Source organism: Cherax quadricarinatus, chromosome 16, assembly GCF_038502225.1.
Source record: "Cherax quadricarinatus isolate ZL_2023a chromosome 16, ASM3850222v1, whole genome shotgun sequence".
NCBI classification, from domain to species: Eukaryota; Metazoa; Arthropoda; class Malacostraca; order Decapoda; family Parastacidae; genus Cherax; species Cherax quadricarinatus.
In genome coordinates this window covers 23,706,615-23,729,936 of record NC_091307.1, presented here as the reverse complement: position 1 = coordinate 23,729,936, position 23,322 = coordinate 23,706,615, and the positions used below count along the sequence as shown (strand labels likewise).

Sequence of the window (23,322 nt, the reverse complement as noted above, 5' to 3'; positions counted from 1 at the left end):
GGTAAACAACAAAGACTAACACAGTAATACATATGCATCTGGAAAACATTAACACAGAGCAAAAGTTGTATATAATTCACCTCATCCATTTCCTCTTTTGTTGGCTTTTTTCTTTCTGTTTCATTTCTCTTGTCTTCAACTCTAGCATCTTTTTGTGATCCCTCCTGCCTATCCTGAAGTATTTCTGAATTTTCAACGGGCTCTTCCTTCACTTCAACTCCTCGCCAGTTTTGTTGATATAACCAAGGTGATACAGTCGTACCACATGATGTTACTGAAGTGGTAGCTATTCTATTGGCAGTGGTGGTAGGTACAGTAGTAGCAGTGGAAGCCTCTGTCTCATGCTCAGTAACAGAAGGAAGAAGATGTTGGGGTGGACCATGGTGGAGAAGCAAATCTGGTGGTTCTGAGTATTGCTCTTTCACTGCTAGTGGCACCTAGAAATAAAACTTTAGTTAAGATTACCTCATTTTTATAGATTTCCATTTTAGCCCTTAAACAGGTGTTAATTATGAGGACAGACCCTTGCAAGCCTATCACATATTTTAAACAACTATCAGCAAAGATATGTTTTGCTTTATTTGGATATGTACAATTATAGAAAGATTAATCAACAGGGTTTATGAAGCAGAAGTGGACAGAAGGTGTAAAGACATTTGAGGTAAGACTGAAAGGAGGGTGTGTAATATGCATAAATGTTGAGGTCCTGCACTGACCCTCCAAACTGTAACCCTCATATCCAACTTTTACAATGAATGCATTTTACCTCTTCCATGCCCTCCCTCCAATTCTTTCTCAGGTATCCCTACATCTCTTCCCATTAACCTCAGATTTCTACACCCTCTTAACTCTAGATTCTAGTCTAGTTTATCAACATAAATAAACTATTTCAATAACCATTGTTCTGCTCTTTGAAGTATACCTTTCTACAGCCATGCCATCCACAAATTTCTTCATTTTTTATTCTCTGCATAAAACTCACACCACATGAAGATCCCAGACAAGACATTTCCACTGTCTTCACCCTCCCCCTTGCTGTAACATTCAAAGATCATGCCTCATATCCATACACACAAATCTGGACCATTATTCTTAAAACCATCACTTTTTTTGCATTCAATCAAAAACTTCTTTCTCTCCAGACTCTTCAAAATTCTTGCAAATTTCTTGCTAACTTCTTTTCTGATTTACCTCATCAAACAGAGCCATCCACCAATGTATCCATTCCAAAATATATTAACACATTCACTTTCCTTACACTTCTTCCTTACATTTTGACTTCATTCTGTAGTATCCTGCATTTTCACCAATACTTCTTTCTTTCTTTCAACGTACCAGCTGTATCCCACCGAGGTGGGGTGGCCCAAAAGGAAAAACGAAAGTTTCTCCTTTTAAATTTAGTAATTTTTTTTTTTCCAACAAGTCGGCCGTCTCCCACCGAGGCAGGGTGACCCAAAAAAGAAAGAAAATCCCCAAAAAGAAAATGCTTTCATCATCATTCAACACTTTCACCACACTCACACATAATCACTGTTTTTTTGCAGAGGTGCTCAGAATACAACAGTTTAGAAGCATATACGTATAAAGATACACAACACATCCCTCCAAACTGCCAATATCCCAAACTCCTCCTTTAAAGTGCAGGCATTGTACTTCCCATTTCCAGGACTCAAGTCCGACTATATGAAAATAACCGGTTTCCCTGAATCCTTTCACTAAATATTACCCTGCTCACACTCCAACAGATTACCTGGAGAGAGTTCCGGGGGTCAACGCCCCCGGGGCCCGGTCTGAGACCAGGAGATCGTCAGGTCCCAAGTATGATTCGTCTCCATTCACTCCTATCTAACACGCTCATGCACGCTTGCTGGAAGTCCAAGCCCCTTGCCCACAAAACCTCCTTTACCCCCCCTCTCCAACCCTTTCGAGGACGACCCCTACCTCACCTTCCTTCCCCTATAGATTTATATGGATCCCCTGTCATTCTACTTTGATCCATTCTCTCTAAATGACCAAACCATCTCAACAACCCCTCTTCTGCCCTCTGACTAATACTTTTATTAACTCCACACCTTTTCCTAATTTTCACACTCCGAATTTTCTGAATAATATTTACACCACACTGCCCTTAGATAGGACATCTCCACTGCCTCCAACTGTCTCCTCGCTGCTGCATTTACCACCCAAGCTTCACACCCATATAAGAGTGTTGGTACTACTATACTTTCATACATTCCCTTCTTTGCCTCCATAGATAACGTTTTTTGACTCGACATATACCTCAATGCACCACTCACCTTTTTTCCCTCATCAATTCTATGATTAACCTCATCCTTCATAAATCCATCAGTCGACACGTCAACTCCCAAGTATCTGAAAACATTTACTTCTTCCATACTCCTCCTCCCCAATTTGATATCCAATTTTTCTTTATCTAAATCATTTGATACCCTCATCACCTTACTCTTTTCTATGTTCACTTTCAACTTTCTACCTTTACACACATTCCCAAACTCATCCACTAACCTTTGCAATTTTTCTTTAGAATCTCCCATAAGCACAGTATCATCAGCAAAAAGTAACTGTGTTAATTCCCATTTTGAATTTGATTCCCCATAATTTAATCCCACCCCTCTCCCGAACACCCTAGCATTTACTTCTTTTACAACCCCATCTATAAATATATTAAACAACCATGGTGACATTACACATCCTTGTCTAAGACCTACCTTTACCAGGAAGTAGTCTCCCTCTCTTCTACGCACCCTAACCTGAGCCTCACTATCCTCATAAAAACTCTTTACAGCATTTAGTAACTTACCACCTATTCCATATACTTGCAACATCTGCCACATTGCTCCCCTATCCACTCTATCATATGCCTTTTCTAAATCCATAAATGCAATAAAAACTTCCCTACCTTTATCTAAATACTGTTCACATATATGCTTCAATGTAAACACTTGATCTACACATCCCGTACCCACTCTGAAACCTCCTTGCTCATCCGCAATCCTACTTTCTGTCTTACCTCTAATTCTTTCAATTATAACCCTACAGTACACTTTTCCTGGTATACTCAATAAACTTATTCCTCTATAATTTTTACAATCTCTTTTGTCCCCTTTCCCTTTATATAAAGGGACTACACATGCTCTCCGCCAATCCCTAGGTACCTTCCCCTCTTTCATACATTTATTAAACAAAAGTACCAACCACTCCAACACTATATCCCCCCCTGCTTTTAACATTTCTGTCATGATCCCATCAGTTCCAGCTGCTTTACCCCCTTTCATTCTACGTAATGCCTCGCGTACCTCCCCCACACTTACATTCTGCTCTTCTTCACTCCTAAAAGATGGTATACCTCCCTGACCAGTGCATGAAATTACCGCCTCGCTTTCTTCCTCAACATTTAAAAGTTCCTCAAAATATTCTCGCCATCTACCTAATACCTCCCTCTCCCCATCTACTAACTCCCCTACTCTGTTTTTAACTGACAAATCCATACTTTCCCTAGGCTTTCTTAACTTGTTTAACTCACTCCAAAGTTTTTTCTTATTTTCATTAAAATTTCTTGACAGTGCCTCTCCCACTCTATCATCTGCTCTCCTTTTGCACTCTCTCACCACTCTCTTCACCTTTCTTTTACTCTCCATATACTCTGCTTTTCTTATAATATATACTTATTTTTTTTATTATTATCACACTGGCCGATTCCCACCAAGGCAGGGTGGCCCAAAAAAGAAAAACTTTCACCATCATTCACTCCATCACTGTCTTGCCAGAAGGGTGCTTTACACTACAGTTTTTAAACTGCAACATTAACACCCCTCCTTCAGAGTGCAGGCACTGTACTTCCCATCTCCAGGACTCAAGTCCGACCTGCCGGTTTCCCTGAACCCCTTCATAAATGTTACTTTGCTCACACTCCAACAGCACGTCAAGTATTAAAAACCATTTGTCTCCATTCACTCCTATCAAACACGCTCACGCATGCCTGCTGGAAGTCCAAGCCCCTCGCACACAAAACCTCCTTTACCCCCTCCCTCCAACCTTTCCTAGGCCAACCCCTACCCCGCCTTCCTTCCACTACAGATTGATACACTCTTGAAGTCATTCTGTTTCACTCCATTCTCTCTACATGTCCGAATCACCTCAACCCTTCCTCAGCCCTCTGGACAACAGTTTTGGTAATCCTGCACCTCCTCCTAACTTCCAAACTACGAATTCTCTGCATTATATTCACACCACACATTGCCCTCAGACATGACATCTCCACTACCTCCAGCCTTCTCCTCGCTGAAACATTCATCACCCATGCTTCACACCCATATAAGAGCGTTGGTAAAACTATACTCTCATACATTTCCCTCTTTGCCTCCAAGGACAAAGTTCTTTGTCTCAACAGACTCCTAAGTGCACCACTCACCCTTTTCCCCTCATCAATTCTATGATTCACCTCATCTTTCATAGACCCATCCGCTGACACGTCCACTCCCAAATATCTGAATACATTCACCTCCTCCATCCCCTCTCCCTCCAATCTGATATCCAATCTTTCATCACCTAATCTTTTTGTTATCCTCATAACCTTACTCTTTCCTGTATTCACTTTTAATTTTCTTCTTTTGCATACCCTACCAAATTCATCCACCAATCTCTGCAACTTCTCTTCAGAATCTCCAAAGAGCACAGTGTCATCAGCAAAGAGCAACTGTGACAACTCCCACTTTATGTGTGATTCTTTATCTTTTAACTCCACACCTCTTGCCAAGACCCTCGCATTTACTTCTCTTACAACCCCATCTATAAATATATTAAACAACCACGGTGACATCACACATCCTTGTCTAAGGCCTACTTTTACTGGGAAATAATTTCCCTCTTTCCTACATACTCTAACTTGAGCCTCACTATATACTTATTATATACTATATACTTATTACCTTATTTTTTCTACATTCACTTATAACTTCCTTCTTTTCTACATCCTTATTATTATTATTATTATAATCATGGGGGAAGCGCTAAACCCGGAGGATTATACAGCGCCTAGGGGGGATGTGGAAGGCATTCAGGCTTAATTCGGGGAACTGGAGCACAGATCCAATTCCCTAAATCAAGAGCCCCTCACCAACATCAAGGAACCTTCCTTGAGGGGTCTACATCCTTAAAAACACGTCTACTAACCTCTGCAGTTTCTCTATCAAATATGCCATTTTCATTTTCACCTGTATATAGCAATTGTGACAGCATCCATTTTTAATCAGATTCTCAACCAATACCAAAAGATGCTGCTCCATGTCTCTCTTCTGTTGCAACGTGACTAAATAACAAGATATGACTGAATGAAATTCTAGTGCCTGAATAAATATCTACCATTATCATGGTATTTATATTAGTTTTACTGTTAAGGACACAAAATCAATACTGTACTTATGAGTGCCCCAACATACAAGTTTTTCGAGATACGAGCCATCGCTCGATCGATTTTTTGCTCTGAGTTATGAGCCAAAATCCAAGTTATGAGCAAGCTTCCCAGTCAAAGAAGGGGGAGGGGCTCTTGATCTAGGGAATTGGATCTGTCCTCCAGTTCCCTAAATTAATCCTGAATACCTCCCCCCCACAGGCGCTGTATAACCCTACGGATTTAGTGCTTCCTCATTATAATAATAATAATGAGCGAGCTTCAGAATGCCGCCACTAGTTGGCGCAGTAATGCCACACCATCGGCTGAGCAGTGCACGTGTTTACCTTGCCAAGGCAGCATTTCTCTTGTGTTTTGCTTGCATTTTGTGCAGTTATTTTGCAAAATTTCTTTTTTTTAACCATGGGTCCTAAGAAAGTAAGTGCAAAGGACAGTGCTGAGAAGAAAAAGGAGGATGATGTCCATGGAATTAAAGCATGAAATCACAGATAAACACAAGCGAGGTGTGCGGGTTGTGGGTTGTAGCATTAAGTGTGTAGCAAGTAAATCAGTGAAAAGTGAAGTGAAAAAAAATAAAAAACAAACTTTAGCAGTTAAATTATGCGATAAAGTGCAGCATTAGGAGTGTATCAAGTAAGTTAAGCGATTAAGCAATAGAAAAAGGACGAAACGAAACGAACTCCTCCAATGCTGTTGTTGTTGGGGTTTACAGGGCCACTGACAGCATAAGCTGCTCTGCCAGCATCTCTTCTCCTAGGTAAATATGTACGTACACTTTATAAAACCAGTTTATTTCTTTACATTCTCTAGTGTGTTTTTATATTTACAATATGTCTTATTTATAAATACAGTGGACCCCCGCATAACGATGGCATCACATAGCGATTATTTCGCATACCGCTTACTTTAATCGCAAAAATTTTGCCTCACATACCGCTTAAAAACCCGCTTACCGATTTTCGTCCGAGACGCGTCCAATGTGCGGCCTGAGCCACGCTCACATGTTCCGCCGGTGGCATTGTTTACCAGCCAGCCTCCGCGGTAACATCCAAGCATACAATCGGAATATTTCGTATTATTACAGTGTTTTCGGTGCTTTTTCTGGAAAATAAGTGACCATGGGCCCCAAGAAAGCTTCTAGTGCCAACCCTACAGCAATAAGGGTGAGAATTACAATAGAGATGAAGAAAAAGATCATTGATAAGTATGAAAGTGGAGTGCATGTCTCCGAGCTGGCCAGGTTGTATAATAAACCCCAATCAACCATCGCTACTATTGGTGGTACAGCTGCTGCTGCTGCTGCACTGTCAGCTGCTGCTGCTGCTGCACTGTCAGCTGCTGCTGCTGCTGCTGCTGTAGCACCGTTGTTGGTGTGGCTTATTGAGAATACCAAGAAACAATTAACCCCAGAGGATTTGCCACCCAGGATAACCCAAAAAAGTCAGTGTCATCGAAGACTGTCTAACTTATTTCCATTGGGGTCCTTAATCTTGTCTCCCAGGATGCAACCCACACAAGTCGACTAACACCCAGGTGAACAGGGAAAAATGCCTGGAACTAGTGCTCATATTGGTGAATTTAAAGCCAGCAAAGGTTGGTTTGAGAGATTTAAGAATCGTAGTGGCATACACAGTGTGATAAGGCCTGTTCTGGAAGAAAATGCCAAACAGGACCTACAGTACTCAGGAGGAAAAGGCACTCCCAGGACACAGTGTCTCATCAGTCATTGCTGCATCTTCAATAAAGGTAAGTGTCATTTATTCTTCATTTAGTAGACTAGTACATGCACAATATATACTGTGCATGTACTACTCTACTATTGTGCATGTATCCTTCTCTTTGTGTGTGGGAAAATGTATATTTCATGTAGTAAAATTTTTTTTTTCATACTTTTGGGTGTCTTGCACGGATTAATTTTATTTCCATTATTTCTTATGGGGAAAATTCATTCACATAACGATTATTTCGCATAACAATTACCCCTCTTGCACGGATTAAAATCGTTAACCGGGGGTCCACTGTACATTGTTTCAGTGTTTTCCTTATTGAACTAGTGATCTAGTGCAGTTAGCCTCACAAACACACTCTTTTCTCTTATAATAAGACCTCAGATGGGGAAGCAAAGGAAGATATGGTCAGAGCGGAAGCAGGAACAGCCGCCACCACTAGTCACATAATGGCATATTTTATTCATTCTAGAGTATGTGTCATGTTTCTATGTTATTTATATTGTTTATTATGTCATATTATATCAATTGTGATAGATAAATAAGCTTTAGAATTGATATTAGCGTTATATTGAAGTATTTTGTCTTACCTCCCAAGAGCAGGAATTCCGCTGGAACGGATTAATGGCATTTCAATTAATTTAAATGAGGAAAATTGATTTGATATACGAGCAAATTGAGTTACGAGCCAGGTCACGGAAAGGATTAAACTCATAAGTCGAAGTTCCACTGTATACTGGAAGGATTCTGCATAGCATAATTACCTCAGGCAATAAGGACAAAGTTCACTGAAGAAACAAGGCTTCTAGAATGAAGGACACAACTGTTGTCAGGAAGCAGACATTGAAATTGAGCAATACCAAAAGCTAAATGAATGAACTTAATGAAATATAAAAAAAAAGCTTTTTGCAAAATTATATACAAACCTTTACTAAAAAGCCAGTTGTGCTTAATTCCCCTTATTACAGTAGTGTGCATATTAATTGGGACAGTGATGAAGTAAGACATTTAATTGAAAAATTAATGTTTTTTGAAAAATACATGGCAATGATAAGACAGATTATAGGTAGTAGGTTGGTAGACGGCAACCACCCAGGGAGGTACTACCGTCCTGCCAAGTGAGTGTAAAATGAAAGCCTGTAATTGTTTTATTGATGGTAGGATTGCTGGTGTCCATTTTTCTGTCTCATGAACATGCAAGGTTTCAGGTACGTCTTGCTACTTCTCCTTACACTTAGGTCACACTACACATACATGTACAAGCATATACAGTGGACCCCGCTTAACGATCACCTCCCAATGCGACCAATTACGTAAGTGTATTTATGTAAGTGCGTTTGTACGTGTATGTTTGGGGGTTTGAAATGGACTAATCTACTTCACAATATTCCTTATGGGAACAAATTCGGTCAGTACTGGCACCTGAACATACTTCTGGAATGAAAAAATATCGTTAACCGGGGGTCCACTGTATATACACACCCCTTTGGGTTTTCTTTTATTTTCTTACTAGTTCTTGTTCTTGTTTATTTCCTCTTATCTCCATGGGGAAGTGGAACAGAATTCTTCCTCCGTAAGCTATGCGTGTTGTAGGAGGCAATTAAAATGCCGGGAGCAAGGGGCTAGTAACCCCTTCTCCTGTATAAATTACTAAATTTAAAAAGAGAAACTTTTGTTTTTCTTTTTGGGCCACCCTGCCTCTGTGGGATATGGCCGGTTTATTGAAAGAAGAAAAGATAAGACAGATATAACTGATTTACTAAGAGATATGACTACCCTTTGCTTTTATAAGCACTGCTGCACACTTTGGCATAGAATTGACCAATGTTGAACACATTGTAGCGAGTTCATCATTGTGGTATCAGGTCCTAATAACAGCAGCAATTACTAACAAAATCATAACAACACGAATGCACTTGCCATGAGTTCAAGTCCCACTCGTACTGTGGTTTTTTTAACAGCAATCAGCTTCTCCACAGATGAACAGTCCTGTTTTGTGATCTTGCATTTGGTTATTGCTCATAGGTTCTCAATTGAAATGAAGTCAGGAGAGTTTCCAGGTCAATTTAGAATGCTTAGCCCACTCTCTTCGAAGAATGTCATCATTTTTGTGGAAGTGTGGCATGGAGCAAGATCCTGCTGGAAAATGCCTTCTCCGCCAGGAAAATCTCTGACCAAAATGGGAAACAAATAAGTTGCTGGAACTGCCTTGTATTTGTCACTGTTCATTATTCCCTCACCAATATAACAAGCTGTCCAGGGCCTGTAAGAGTAAAATTACCCCAAAACATTTTCTTAGGTAAGTGTTTTGGCATTTGTTGAATATGTCCATTCCGAAGAGGTTTACCTTTGCTCCATCTCGCTATCACTGATCTGTAACCACGTACTACAAAATATGCCTCATCTGAAAATGTAACTTTTCTCCATTCATCTGTCGTCTATCTCTTACGATAGTGTGCCCACCAAACCCAATTTTTCTTCACAGCAGCAGTTGGTAATTGCTTCTTTACCGGCCTTCTGGCAGTTCTGTCAACTTCAAGGAGCCAAATCTCTCTCTGTAGATCTTGACTGGTTTTCCTGGGATCCATCACACTATTTCTTACAATAGTCTTGTCACTGTGAGGTGTTGTCTTAAATTTTCTTCCAAATCTTCCTCGACGCAGTGCTCCACAATCACCTGTGTTGTCAGTTCTTTTCAGAATCTGACGAACAGTTGACTTTTCTAGGCTCGAATTTTCAGCGATCTGTCTGACGCTCAAACCAGACTGTTTCCTAAGAGCTACGATACTTGCAAAATTCCTAGGTGTAACCTCCATCAGGAATTTCAGCAGTAATCATGAATTAAAGGGAAGAATTTGGCAAAACCACATTCACTCACAGAACACACTTGCAAGAATAGCTTTACAGAACAACAGCTGTTGTAGTACTGACGAGAGTCGCAGGGTAACACCATAGCTGGATGGTTGCCAGAAGTCAGTAAACTCTTCTGAAAAGAACCCAAACTATATTAATTAAGTCAAAGACTAAGACATATTATGAGATAATCACAAAAATTATTCCTGTTCTAATTAATTTGCACACTACTGTATGAAGCAACAAGAGATATCAATATAAACAGATCAGTAATTTGCCATACACTACACATCATAATAAGAAAAGTTATTTGAAACCTAAACATCCTATTACTTACTCGTATTCTTGACCTTAGGGCACGTTTAACTTTGTACCGAAAGGGAGGGTTTTTCCTGTGGCAGCGCTGTAGAAAGTTCACTCGAACAGAATCCTGGTCTATTGGTACGCTGAATTTGTCCCATAATTTTACTCTTTCACTAAGACTGTGAGATGTCAAAAGTGTAGAGTCCTGAGTGTAAAAAAGAAAAGATTATAAAAATTTAATTAACTTAATCAGGAGAAAAATTACAGAACTTAAAGTTATTTTTTTTTTCCAACAAGTCGGCTGTCTCCCACCGAGGAAGGGTGACCCAAAAAGAAAGAAAATCCCCAAAAAGAAAATACTTTCATCATCATTCAACACTTTCACCTCACTCACACATAATCACTGTTTTTGCAGAGGTGCTCAGAATACAACAGTTTAGAAGCATATACGTATAAAGATACACACCATATCCCTCCAAACTGCTAATATTCCGAAACCCCTCCTTTAAAGTGCAGGCATTGTACTTCCCATTTCCAGGACTCAAGTCCGGCTATATAAAAATAACCGGTTTCCCTGAATCCCTTCACTAAATATTACCCTGCTCACACTCCAACAGATCGTCAGGTCCCAAATACCATTCGTCTCCATTCACTCCTATCGAACACGCTCATGCACGCCTGCTGGAAGTCCAAGCCCCTCGCCCACAAAACCTCCCTTACCCCATCCTTCCAACCTTTTTGAGGACAACCCCTACCCCGCCTTCCTTCTCCTACAGATATAAATGCTCTCCATGTCATTATACTTTGATCCATTCTCTCTAAATGACCAAACCACCTTAACAACCCCTCTGCAGCCCTCTGACTAATACTTTTATTAACTCCACATCTTCTCCTAATTTCCACACTCCTAATTTTCTGCATAATATTTACACCACACATTGCCCTTAGACAGGACATCTCCACTGCCTCCAACCGCCTCCTTGCTGCTGCATTCACAACCCAAGCCTCACACCCATATAAGAGTGTTGGTACTACTATACTTTCATACATTCCCTTCTTTGCCTCCATTGATAACGTTTTTTGTGTCCACATACACCTCAACGCACCACTCACCTTTTTTCCCCCATCAATTATATGGTTAACCTCATCCTTCATAAACCTATCTTCTGACATATCAATTCCCAAATATCTGAAAACATTCACTTCTTCCATACTCCTTCTCTCCAATGTGATATCCAATTTATCGTTATCTAAATCATTTAACACCCTCATCACCTTACTCTTTTCTATGTTCATTTTCAACTTTCTACCTTTACACACACTCCCAAACTCATCCACTAACCTCTGCAATTTTTCTTTAGAATCTCCCATAAGCACAGTATCATCAGCAAAAAGTAACTGTATCAATTTCCATTTTGTATTTGATTCCCCATAATTTAATCCCATCCCTCTCCCGAACACCCTAGCATTTACTTCTTTTACAACCCCATCTATAAATATATTAAACAACCATGGTGACATTACACAACCATGTCTAAGACCTACTTTTACCGGGAAGTAGTCTCCCTCTCTTCTACACACCCTAACCTGAGCCTCACTATCCTCATAAAAACTCTTTACAGCATTTAGTAACTTACCACCTATTCCATATACTTGCAACATCTGCCACATTGCTCCCCTATCCACTCTATCATATGCCTTTTCTAAATCCATAAATGCAATAAAAACTTCCCTACCTTTATCTAAATACTGTTCACATATATGTTTCAATGTAAACACTTGATCTACACATCCCCTACCCTATTACTCTATTACATAGCCAAAACCAGGATCAAAATGCTACCTTAACATACAAAAAAAAAAAAGAAATAATATTAATCTATAGATTGTAATTTTCCTTATTTATTCAATCGACATACTAAACTCAGGTGTCAACCAGCACATTCAAGAAATTTTAATAAGACTGAGTTACAATTTCTTTCTGAAGCTTAATTTTTTTTTTTTTTTTTTTTTGTATTTGAAACTGTATGAGGACCCAGTCAATTGCTTTGAAACTGTCTTGCAAACCACAGACATATAATTGTGTAAGGAACCACAGGAATAAATGAAAACCCACACAAGATATTGAGGAACCAAATAGGTAACTGAGAAGCCACACAGGTAAATGAGGAACCAAATGGGTAACTGAGGAGCCACACAGGCATCTGAGAAGCTACATGGGTAACTGAGAAGCCACATGAGTAACTGAGGAGCCACCTGGGTAACTAAGGAGCCACCTGGGTAACTGAGGAGCCACCTGGGTTATTGAGGAGCCACATGAATAACTGATGAGCCACACAGGTAACTGAACAATGCAAATAACAAAGGATTATTATGATAATCACGGGGAAGTGCTAAATCTGAAATGGTTACACAGCACCTAGGAAATACCAAGATAATCCAGTTTGATTAAAGAGAGGATAGCTCCTATTCCATGGATCAAGAGATCTTCACCTGTCAATATTTTGGTTACCTCCTGCCATCCATCTCATTTACGGCACATATTTTAAGTCATCTAACTGACAGTGACATCTTAAGAAAGTCTTTACGCTCCTGTGCATTCACAGAACATTTGAGAGAGCCACCACTGCCTGCCTAGCAGCAGCTGGTATTCAGAAAGCTTAGGTATTCAGGCTATGCTGTTAAGAATAGTGGTATCTTATCCTCCAGCAAACCCTTATATAAACATCCATGGTATTTATAAACCCACAGGCCACACCAGAATTAAGGAACCCTCCTTGAAGAAAAACAATGAGGAACCACACAAATAACTACAAACCCATGAAATCTAAGGAACCACATGTACAACTGTCTAAGACAGGGGTGGGCAAACTTTTCAGTGCAGGGGCCATACTCAGCCATTTGCGGGTAACGTGTTAATGTTCCATATCATTTGGCACTGTTAATGTTAATATTATTTGGCATTGTGTGGTAACTTTTTTTTTTTTCAAATTTACTAACATTTTGTCCCCAAAAAACGTGAGTATGTATATGACTTGATCTTGGCGGGCCGCATGAAAACTTCTGGCGGGCTGCATGCGGCCCACAGGCCGTAGTTTGCCCACCGCTGGTCGAAGAAACCACACATGCATTTTCTTTACTATATGCAACTTTGTCTTTCAACTTTTGTCCCATTTTTACTTAATTGACTGACTTCTAATTAATAAATATAAAAATAACTTTTCAGCTGACAACTGTACAAAAGTACTACTTACCACAAAATGTTCTGGGTGATTTGGACACATCCATTTTCCCATGGGTGGAGTGGTGAGTGGGGGATCTAAACAGTCAAGATGGAAGAACAACTGGCAGTAATCACAGGGTATTAGAGGACCTATACGACAGCTTCTGTTGAAAGAACAGAAACCAAATTATCAATGATTTGCATTTTAACAGTGCCCATAATATTATAAGGCTTATACATAATTAATACAGCCTACGATGTGGAGAAATGTATTGGAGGTACAAGAAATGTGTAAATGGTCTTACTTGTTGCACTGAAAACAGAGTTTGGCTGGCAGGGGAACTAATCCATTGTCGAGTTCATGAGCTTTCTTCTTCTGTGTTCCTTTTCTTGTTCCATTACTTTTACCAGAGTCTGCAGAAATAATCAAACTTTGCAATTTTTTTTTACCTGTTGAGTTTACAGGTTAGAAGCTGTTGTCCCACCTCAACTCATTTCAAAAGTACAGATCTATATAAGGTATATTTTTTTTATCACTCAGGATCCCACCTAAAAAAAATAAAGTCAGCTATATACAGGTACAGTACTTAGTAATTGCGAGGTGAACAGAGGCAAGAGATATACAGGTTATTATTAAATTTAGGGAAAAGGACTAAATGTATTAACAGAGGTCAAGAACCACAGAAAAGAGGAGGCAAAAAAGGGAATGAACCAGAGTATAGTGGTATCAACACCTTTATATGGGTGTGAGTCAAGGGTTTTGAATGCTGTAGCATGGAGGCTAGATGAAGTGGAGATATCATGTTTGTGAGCAATGTGTAGTGTTAATATCATGCAAAGAAGCCAGACCAAAGAAATTAAAAGGTAATCAGGGGTCACTAACAGTATATAATTCAGAGGGCTGAGGAGGGCTGTTGAAAAGGTTTGGGCATGTAGAGAGTATGGAGAGGGATAGGATGAAGAGGGTGTATAAATCTGGGGTGGAAGGTAGTAGGGGTTGTTCCAGGACATGTTAGAGGGAGGGGGTAAAAGAGGCTATGAGCTTTAGGGATTTGAGCATCTAGCAAGCTTGTGTGAGTTTGTTAGAAAGGACTGAATGGAGACAAGTAGTTTTTAATAATCAGCTGTTGGAGAGTGAGCAAGGTAACTTTTATGAAGGGATTCAGAGAAACCAGTTAGCTGTACTTGAGTTCTGCAGGCGGAAAAGGCAGTGCCTGCACTGTGGAGGGGTGGGGATTTTGCAGATGGCAGATAATTTAAACTGTGATGTCAGCACACTTTTAGCAAAACAATTGAATAAATAATGGTGAATGTGTTTTCATCATTGGGTCACCTGTCTTGATGAGAGATGGTCAGTAGGGAAAAAAATTTTTTTTTATCTACACCCACTGACAAATTTTAGAAAATTTATCACAAAGAATACTTAAAAGTTTAGAAAATAAAATATGCACTGACATTTTCACTGTCACTGGAAAGGCATTATGATTAATCTGAAACATATCTTTACTGATTGTTCAACAGTAAGTAAAAAACATTATTGCCATTTTAAATGAGGCAATAAAAGTGCAACTGGGAGTGGGAGCAAACACAAAAACTAGGGATTTATCATTATTTCATATATGGGAAAGCTCTAAACCCATAAGGATCATACAGCATGTGGGGGAGAAGATGCAAGCAGGTTCAATCCAAAGAGGGGTAGGACAAATCCAATTTCTTGGATTAAGAACCCCTCACTGGCATCAAGGAAGTTCCCTCAAGGGAAAGAACTACAGACAAAGGTTTCTTAGTAAACATAAGTAAATATTTGGCAGGGTAGTGACTTGCAAGGTAAAACCAAAAAAAAAACTTACTAAAGGTCTTCAAAGAAAGGAATAAAGACAGTTGTAGAAAATGAAGTTAGAGGAAGACCGCAATTAAATTTATATTTAAATATTTGAGTAATTACTTTCGTTTTTCCTTTTGGGCCACCTCACCTCAATGGGATACAGCTGGTGCGTTGAAAGAAGAATATTTGGGCAATTCTTCATAGGGAAGTGGAACAGAGCTCTTCCCCGTAAGTCATAAGAGGCGACTAAAATGCCAGGAGCTAGTAACCCCTTCTCCTGTATATATTACTAAATTTAAAAAGAGAAACTTTCATTTTTCTTTTTGGGCCACCCTGCTTTGGTGGGATACGACCGGTTTGTTGAAAGAAAGAAGAAATTTGATTAACAGAATTCTTCCTAAGTAAGCCATGGATGTTGCAAGAGGCGATTAAAATGCTGGGAGCAAGGGGCTTGTAACCCTTTCTCCTGTATAAATTACTAAATTTAAAATGAAAAACTTTCATTTTTCTTTTTGGGTCCCTGCCTCAGCAGAATATGGCCAGTTTGTTAAAAAAAAAAAATGGTTAATAAAATTCTTCCTCTGTAAGCCATGCTTGTTGTAAAAGGTGACTAAAATGCCGGGAGCAAGGGGCTAGTAACCCCCTTCTCCTGTATAAATTACTAAATTTAAAATGAAAAACTTTCATAACCATTTTTGAGTTACCCTGACTTGGTGGGATATGGCTGGTGTGTTAAAAAAAAATTTGGTTACAGATGATAGCTATGAAGGCTATTCTTGAATATTCTCTTCATCCTTATTTTTGCAAATGATCCACTTCTATGAAGGTTATCCCAAAATGGAAAGATGTACACATCTTTTAAAGGTTTATCTTTACTTGTATCATATGAAAGAAATGTCCTCATAATCATTAGTAATGGTATAATAAAATAAGTAGTAAAAAATGCAGGCAGTGAAAGAAAGTGAAACTTTAAATAGTTTTAATACACATTTTAAAAAATGCCAAACTACAGTAAAATTTGATGCTAAGCTGGCACAGGGATAATGTAACTAACTTCTTTTCCCTCATAGCTACATCAATTACCACTGCATGTTTCTCCCAGTCAAAAGCCAAGTAACACAAAGAATGCACAAAAGAGGCATCATACGCATTGCTGCAACATGACAAATAAAGGTGCAGACATACTTTTGGGTTCACCAGGAAAGCAGACAGGCAATGTCATCTCAAAAGGTAGAGAAAACTGCTTAGGGTTGACTGTAGCTGCTGCTTTGATGAGTGTGAACAGTGGAGAATCAGAAAGTTCAAACTCTCGTCCCCCTGCACACACTCGCTTGTCATTGGTGTCGGCTTTTCCAGCAGCAGATGATGCTGGCTTGTCGTCCTCTTTTTCTTTGCGTTTGATGCCCTTGCAACTTTTGTTAGACTTGCCACTAGACACTGAAGTTCTGTCATCATCAGGCTAGTGGAAGGAAAACATTTATAAAGCTAAGACAAGAACAGAAAGGAGATATGTGTACATAATTAATTCTGTAATTCCACTGAATATCAGGTCTAGTAATGACTGATAAATGAAAGAATGAATATGCTTGCACACACCCACCCACACAGTATATAAATAATTTATTTAGTGTGAGGAAATTTGTTTGCTTCTACATCAGTGCTGAGGTGATCCAGAGTTTATTAATAGTCTCCAAGTCTGGTAAGACACCTATACAGAATATTAAATGCACATATAATTAGGAACTACACTCACCCCTGAAACTTTGCACTGATGGCATGCCCACCTTCCCATAGGAATATCTTCCTCATCCAAAGGTGGATCACTGAAAGAGAAGAAAAAGCTGTTAAATCTCAGAAGCACAGCAGAGCAGAGTGTTCAAGAGCTAAGCTCTCAATGAGGCCAACGTAGCCTACTTGTAAAAAAAAAACAAGATACGGGTGAAGTTAGAACCCATGTCAAGTGAGTCATAAAACTCCAGGCCAGTGCGTTAGCCTACTTGTAGCTAGAGGGCTTCAAGAACTATAATGAGTCAACCATTAATACCATCTAGAAGCAATCACAGATTCAGCAAAACAGGAGCAATAAAAAAGCAAACTATTACAGTGAGTGAGAGATTTTCTGTTTGAATGGGAAATGAAGAGTGATGCAAGATAAAAATGTCCTCATGGGGATAATATCACCAAACTGGGTCCCAATGGAGCAATACTTGCCCCAATAATCATTAAAACTTTTATAGCTGACTAGTGAGGAGGAATAAAAGCACTATATTAATACACAAGTAAATGAAAAAAATCATATGTAAATAATTCCTGGCATTGAAGTGGTATGTAAATGCCTACAAAGTGGAGTGAATGATACTCAGATGTAGCAGATGCCAAACACATGTATAAAATCATCTAAGCTTGGATGACAGAATTTAGCAATGTAAAAACAAGTGCTATGTAATAAAAATAAAAGAAAGCAATAACAGATCAAACAAATATAAACTTCATAATATTGGAAAAAAATTATATAACTTTTCTTTTTCTTTTCAACACGCTGGTCATCTCCCACTGAGGCAGGTGACCCAAAAAAGAAACTTTCACAATCATTCACACATAATCACTGTTTTTGCAGAGGCACCCAGATACAACAGTTCAGATGTCACTCCAAACAGCAAATATCCCAAACCCCTCATTTAAAGTGCAGGCATTGTAGACAAGGTAGGGGTTGTCCTTGGAAAGGATGGAGGGAGGGGGCAAAGGAGGTTTTATGATGAGCTTTTGGAGTGTGAGCAGGGTAATATTTTGTGAAGGGATTCAGGGAAACCAGTTAGCCAGACTTAAGTCCTGAAGGTGGGAAGTACTTTAACCCTTTGACTGTTTACGCCGTATAAATACGTCTTATGCGCCACTGTTTCTGATGTATTTATACGCATAAATTCTAGCGGCTTCAAATCAAGCGGGAAAGGCCTGGTAGGCCTACATGAGAGAGAATGGGTCTCAGTGGTCAGTGTGCACCCTTTGAAAAAAATCTGGGACCCAGCGGTGCATTGTGGGAACACCATCTTGGTAGTCCATGTTCACCATGCCTCTCAGTAAGAAGTTCCTCACTCCTCGGTGGATTGGAGGTCTTTTGTTCCCAATGATAGCTCTAACAGCGATGAAAATGTCAGTGACAGTGAATTCCAGGGTTTTGAAGTGAGTGTGACCAGAAAAAGTGCCCAGGATAACGTAATTAGTGATGAAAACCCAGATGACCCACAACCTTCCACCTCTGGTGCTGGGCCGGCTTGTTCACGTTCACGTTCGCCTGTACCAGGACGAAAGAGGAAACTATTTGGTCGTGTACAACACCCAGATGTTAGCAGTGAATCTGATAGTGATTTCAAGGTCATTGAAAGCAGTTCTAGTTGTGACAGTGAGGGAGAATATTCCCCAGTTAAGCGGCAGTATGTACGACGTAGCATGCGGTCTGGTAGTGTTTCATATGCTCTTCAAAGGGGAAGGAGAAACTCTGGGAGCACATCCCGTGGCCCTACACCACGACCTGATAGTGAAGATGACGATATTGTTACGATGGGTATGAATGATGTGAGTGAGGGAGCAGGCAGTGGTGGTGATAGTGATGGTGGCACGGCCCATGTGGCACCAGCAGCGGGCCACGCTACTACCCACGCTGCCAACTCTGGACAACAACAACCAGCCTCACCCGACCCCACACTCCCACAACCTGCACAACCACAACCATGGTACAATATCCAGAACCCACCAGCAGACCGCATCTGGGATTGGCAGGACGGTGACGAGTTTGTTCCCAGTCCCCATGACTTTGATGAAACACAAAGTGGAATAAAGCCATCATGTCCACTTGGGAACAATGCTAGTGAACTGCAATGCTTTGAGTTATTCTTCGATGAACCCCTGATGGACATCATTGTCAGGGAAACCAACACATACTATGATTACACCATGGCAAATACAATTCTCTCACCAAAATCATGGCTACACCAGTGGAAGGAGACAACTGTGGCAGAGATGTACCTGTTTTTTGCCGCAATAATGCTTATGCCACATGTGTATAAGCACACTGTCACCACATACTGGGCAACAGAACGCCCGATTTCAACTCCAGGTTTTAGTGACATTATAGGTGTCAATCGTTTCCTGATACTGTTACGTATGTTACATTTTTCAGACAAAACCAGGCCTGACAGAACCGACAGGTTATATAAGATCAGGAATGTGTTTATGTACCTGAAACAAAAGTGCTGCATGTATTTTTATCCCTTCAGGAAGCTTTTTATTGATGAGTCCTTGATTTTGTTCAAAGGAAGACTCTCATTTAAGCAATATATACCAAGCAAGAGGAAACGCTTTGGTATAAAGTTATTTGTACCGTGTGATTGCAGAAGTGGTCTAGTTTTGGATATCATTGTGTACACTGGCAGTAATACTTTGAGAGATACCATGAAGTTATTGGGTATCTCTGGTGATGTGGTTAGAACAATGATGGAACCATATCTTGGTAAGGGGCATATGTTATTTACTGATAACTGGTACACAAGCCCCTTACTCAGTGATTTCTTGCGAGTGAACTTGACAGACGTGTGTGGCACAGTGCGTGGTAATCATAAACATATGAGAAGGTTCGATGCTGGCACTCGCAGAGGTGAGGTGCAAGCCTTTGCTGCCAATGACATCATGGCATTTCGGTGGCATGACAAACGTGATGTCACATTGTTGACATCAGTTCACCCAAACGAAATGGCACACAGTGGCAGGCACAACAGAGAGACCAATGAACCCATTCTAAAGCCTGCAGCTGTCATGGACTACAACCTCAATATGCGCTTAGTGGACAAATGTGACATGCAGATTGGGTTTGCTGATTGTGTACGCAAGAGTTATAAGTGGTATATAAAACTTTTTTTCCATCTTGTTGATATCTCCATGCTAAATGCTTATAACATATACAAGTTGAAGACCAACAAAACACCAAAATATGGTGAATTTTGTTTGTCAGTAATCAGACAAATAATCGCAAAGTACCAAGGAGCAACACCTGCAATAGACCAGCGCCCACGAAATTACCAACACACGCCATCTCGTTTCAGGCCTGGTGATCACTACCCCATACAACTGTCTCCTACTACTGCCAAGAAAAATGCTCAGAAGAGGTGTTATGTATGTACACATACCACAAAATGCCCACAAACACGCAGAGACACTCATTTTGTGTGTGAGGAGTGTCAAGTGCCACTCTGCATATACCCATGTTTCAAAGAGTTCCACAAGCTGCAGCAGTTCTAGGAACGTGTTCAGTGACTGTACATATGTATATATATTATGGAACAATAGTAATAAACATTGTTTTGTATTGTTTGTGTAAACAAATTTTATACACAAACTAATAGTGATAAAGTTTGATCAGTTATTGTGTTGTAAACAATGAGTGTATATTTGAACAATGCACCTTACATTGGTCTCACAGGCCACATAAGTTACTTGGAAAAGAAAAATATTGAAAAATGCAAGAAACTTTTGAATTAGAGTAAATAAAAGAATACCAGGTGGGCGGCAGTTCGCCGCTGTTGCCGTACGCACGTCACTTTCTGCAAACTTTGCGGCTCTATATCTCGGTAAGTACTGATGGCAAAAAAAATTTTATAGGCTTAAAACACTCAGAAAGATATTCCTAGCATTTCCATAAGAATTTTTTTTTTTTTTTTTTTTGAATATTTTGTGACATAGAATGACAGTTTCAGAAAGGGGCCTGCGACAGTCAAAGGGTTAAAGGAGGGGTTTGGGGTTACATCTGAACTGTCATATCTGTGTGCCCCTGCAAAGACAGTGATTATGTGTGAATGATGGTGAAAGTGGTTTTTTCTTTTTTGAGTCACCCTGCCTTGGTGGGAAACAGCCATAATGTTAAAAACAAACAAACAAACAAACACACACACACACACACACACACACACACACACACACACACACACACACACACACACACACACACACACACACACACACACAGTGGGCACCTGTGACCAGTGGGGTCCCACAGGGGTCAGTCCTAGGACCAGTGCTGTTTCTGGTATTTGTGACCGACATGACGGAAGGAATAGACTCCGAAGTGTCCCTGTTTGCAGATGACGTGAAGTTGATGAGAAGAATTCATTCGATCGAAAACCAGGCAGAACTACAAAGGGATCTGGACAGGCTGCAGACCTGGTCCAGCAATTGGCTCCTGGAGTTCAACCCCACCAAGTCCAAAGTCATGAAGATTGGGGAAGGACAAAGAAGACCGCAGACGGAGTACAGTTTAGGAGGCCAGAGACTACAAACCTCACTCAAGGAAAAAGATCTTGGGGTGAGTATAACACCAGGCACATCTCCTGAAGTGCACATCAACCAAATAACGGCTGCAGCATATGGGCGCCTAGCAAACCTCAGAACAGCATTCCGACATCTTAATAAGGAATCGTTCAGGACCCTGTACACCGTGTACGTTAGGCCCATATTGGAGTATGTGGCACCAGTCTGGAACCCACACCTAGCCAAGCACGTAAAAAAAACTAGAGAAAGTGCAAAGGTTTGCAACAAGACTAGTCCCAGAGCTAAAAGGTATGTCCTACGAGGAGAGGTTAAGGGAAATCAACCTGACGACACTGGAGGACAGGAGAGATAGGGGGGACATGATAACGACATACAAAATACTGCGAGGAATTGACAAGGTGGACAAAGACAGGATGTTCCAGAGATGGGACACAGCAACAAGGGGACACAGTTGGAAGTTGAAGACACAGATGAATCACAGGGATGTTAGCTTCAGCCACAGAGTAGTCAGGAAGTGGAATAGTTTGGGAACCGAAATAGTGGAGGCAGGATCCATACATAGCTTTAAGCAGAGGTATGATAAAGCTCACGGTTCAGGGAGAGTGACCTAGTAGCGACCAGTGAAGAGGTGGGGCCAGGAGCTTGGACTCTACCTCTGCAACCTCAACTAGGTGAGTACACACACACACACACACACACACACACACACACACACACACACACACAAGGCTATCAAAAGCATTACCAGATAATACTGCATTAATATTTCAATATTCAAAACATTTCAGGCTTTTTTTTTTACCATCGTATAAAAATAAAATGGAGCATCACTTAAAAGTACTTCTTTGCAAAGAGCTGGCCTGATATGCCATTTTGTGGCATTTTTGTTAGTTGACACTTTACAATCACCAACAACCTGCCTGATCAGGTAATCACAACAGAAACCTTGCTTAATAGTAAAGAGTACTATAGAGAAAATACAAATCATCTACAGATAATATGCAAATTATGAAGAGAGACTTACTGGCACATGAGGTGGAAAGATGCTGGGCAAACATCACAGCATATTAAGTCCCCACCCTCTCCACATGCATCACATGAATCATGATTATGTCCTCTACCAGGGCGACGAAAATATGGATGGGCAGCTAGGCCTTCTTTAGCACCTCCTGACCCACCACCCTGTTGTTTATTTGGCTCTCGGCTTCCAGGGGGGGCAGTCAATGCCAAAATTTGCTGTAAAATAAAAATAAAATTAACACTGAATCAGTGATGCACAATAACAAAATTCTTTAATAAAAATAAAACCTAGAAGCCTTAATTCCCTATTAGGAAATTTATAAGGATAAACTACAGTAATGGTTGTTAGACTGATGGGCAAACTGGCAGCATTCTGAAAATTTAAAGCACAAGAGTATGCTGCATGTTGGAATGGTCCCACAAGGGCACAGAAAGATGCTAGTAATGTTTGCTTAAATAAAGCTGCACAGAGGCTTTTCTGTTATACTCTCTACTTGCCCGAGTTAAAAAAAAGATACAATTTTGTAAGTGTCACATTGTTTCCTTAAGCATTTTATGCAAATATATAATTAAAATTAAGTTTGATTCATGATCTGTCATGCTGTATACAAAAGTGGCTTTG

General features: G+C 40.1%; 1 protein-coding gene across 3 annotated transcripts in view; it reads right to left on the bottom strand.

The window, feature by feature from the left end:
* The window catches only part of LOC128688774 (PHD finger protein 12-like), a 68,169-nt gene that overhangs the window by 35,021 nt on the left and 9,826 nt on the right, over nucleotides 1–23,322 (bottom strand). For all 3 annotated transcript variants that reach the window (XM_070085476.1, XM_070085475.1, XM_070085477.1), the window contains exons 2-8: nucleotides 22,705–22,916; nucleotides 17,116–17,185; nucleotides 16,548–16,821; nucleotides 13,843–13,951; nucleotides 13,569–13,701; nucleotides 10,349–10,519; nucleotides 81–437 (exon numbers count right to left, since the gene is read on the bottom strand). In XM_070085476.1, coding sequence (XP_069941577.1) covers nucleotides 81–437; nucleotides 10,349–10,519; nucleotides 13,569–13,701; nucleotides 13,843–13,951; nucleotides 16,548–16,821; nucleotides 17,116–17,185; nucleotides 22,705–22,712 — 1,122 coding nt within the window. In that variant the 5' untranslated portion in view covers nucleotides 22,713–22,916. The remainder of the gene's footprint in view (nucleotides 1–80; nucleotides 438–10,348; nucleotides 10,520–13,568; nucleotides 13,702–13,842; nucleotides 13,952–16,547; nucleotides 16,822–17,115; nucleotides 17,186–22,704; nucleotides 22,917–23,322) is intronic.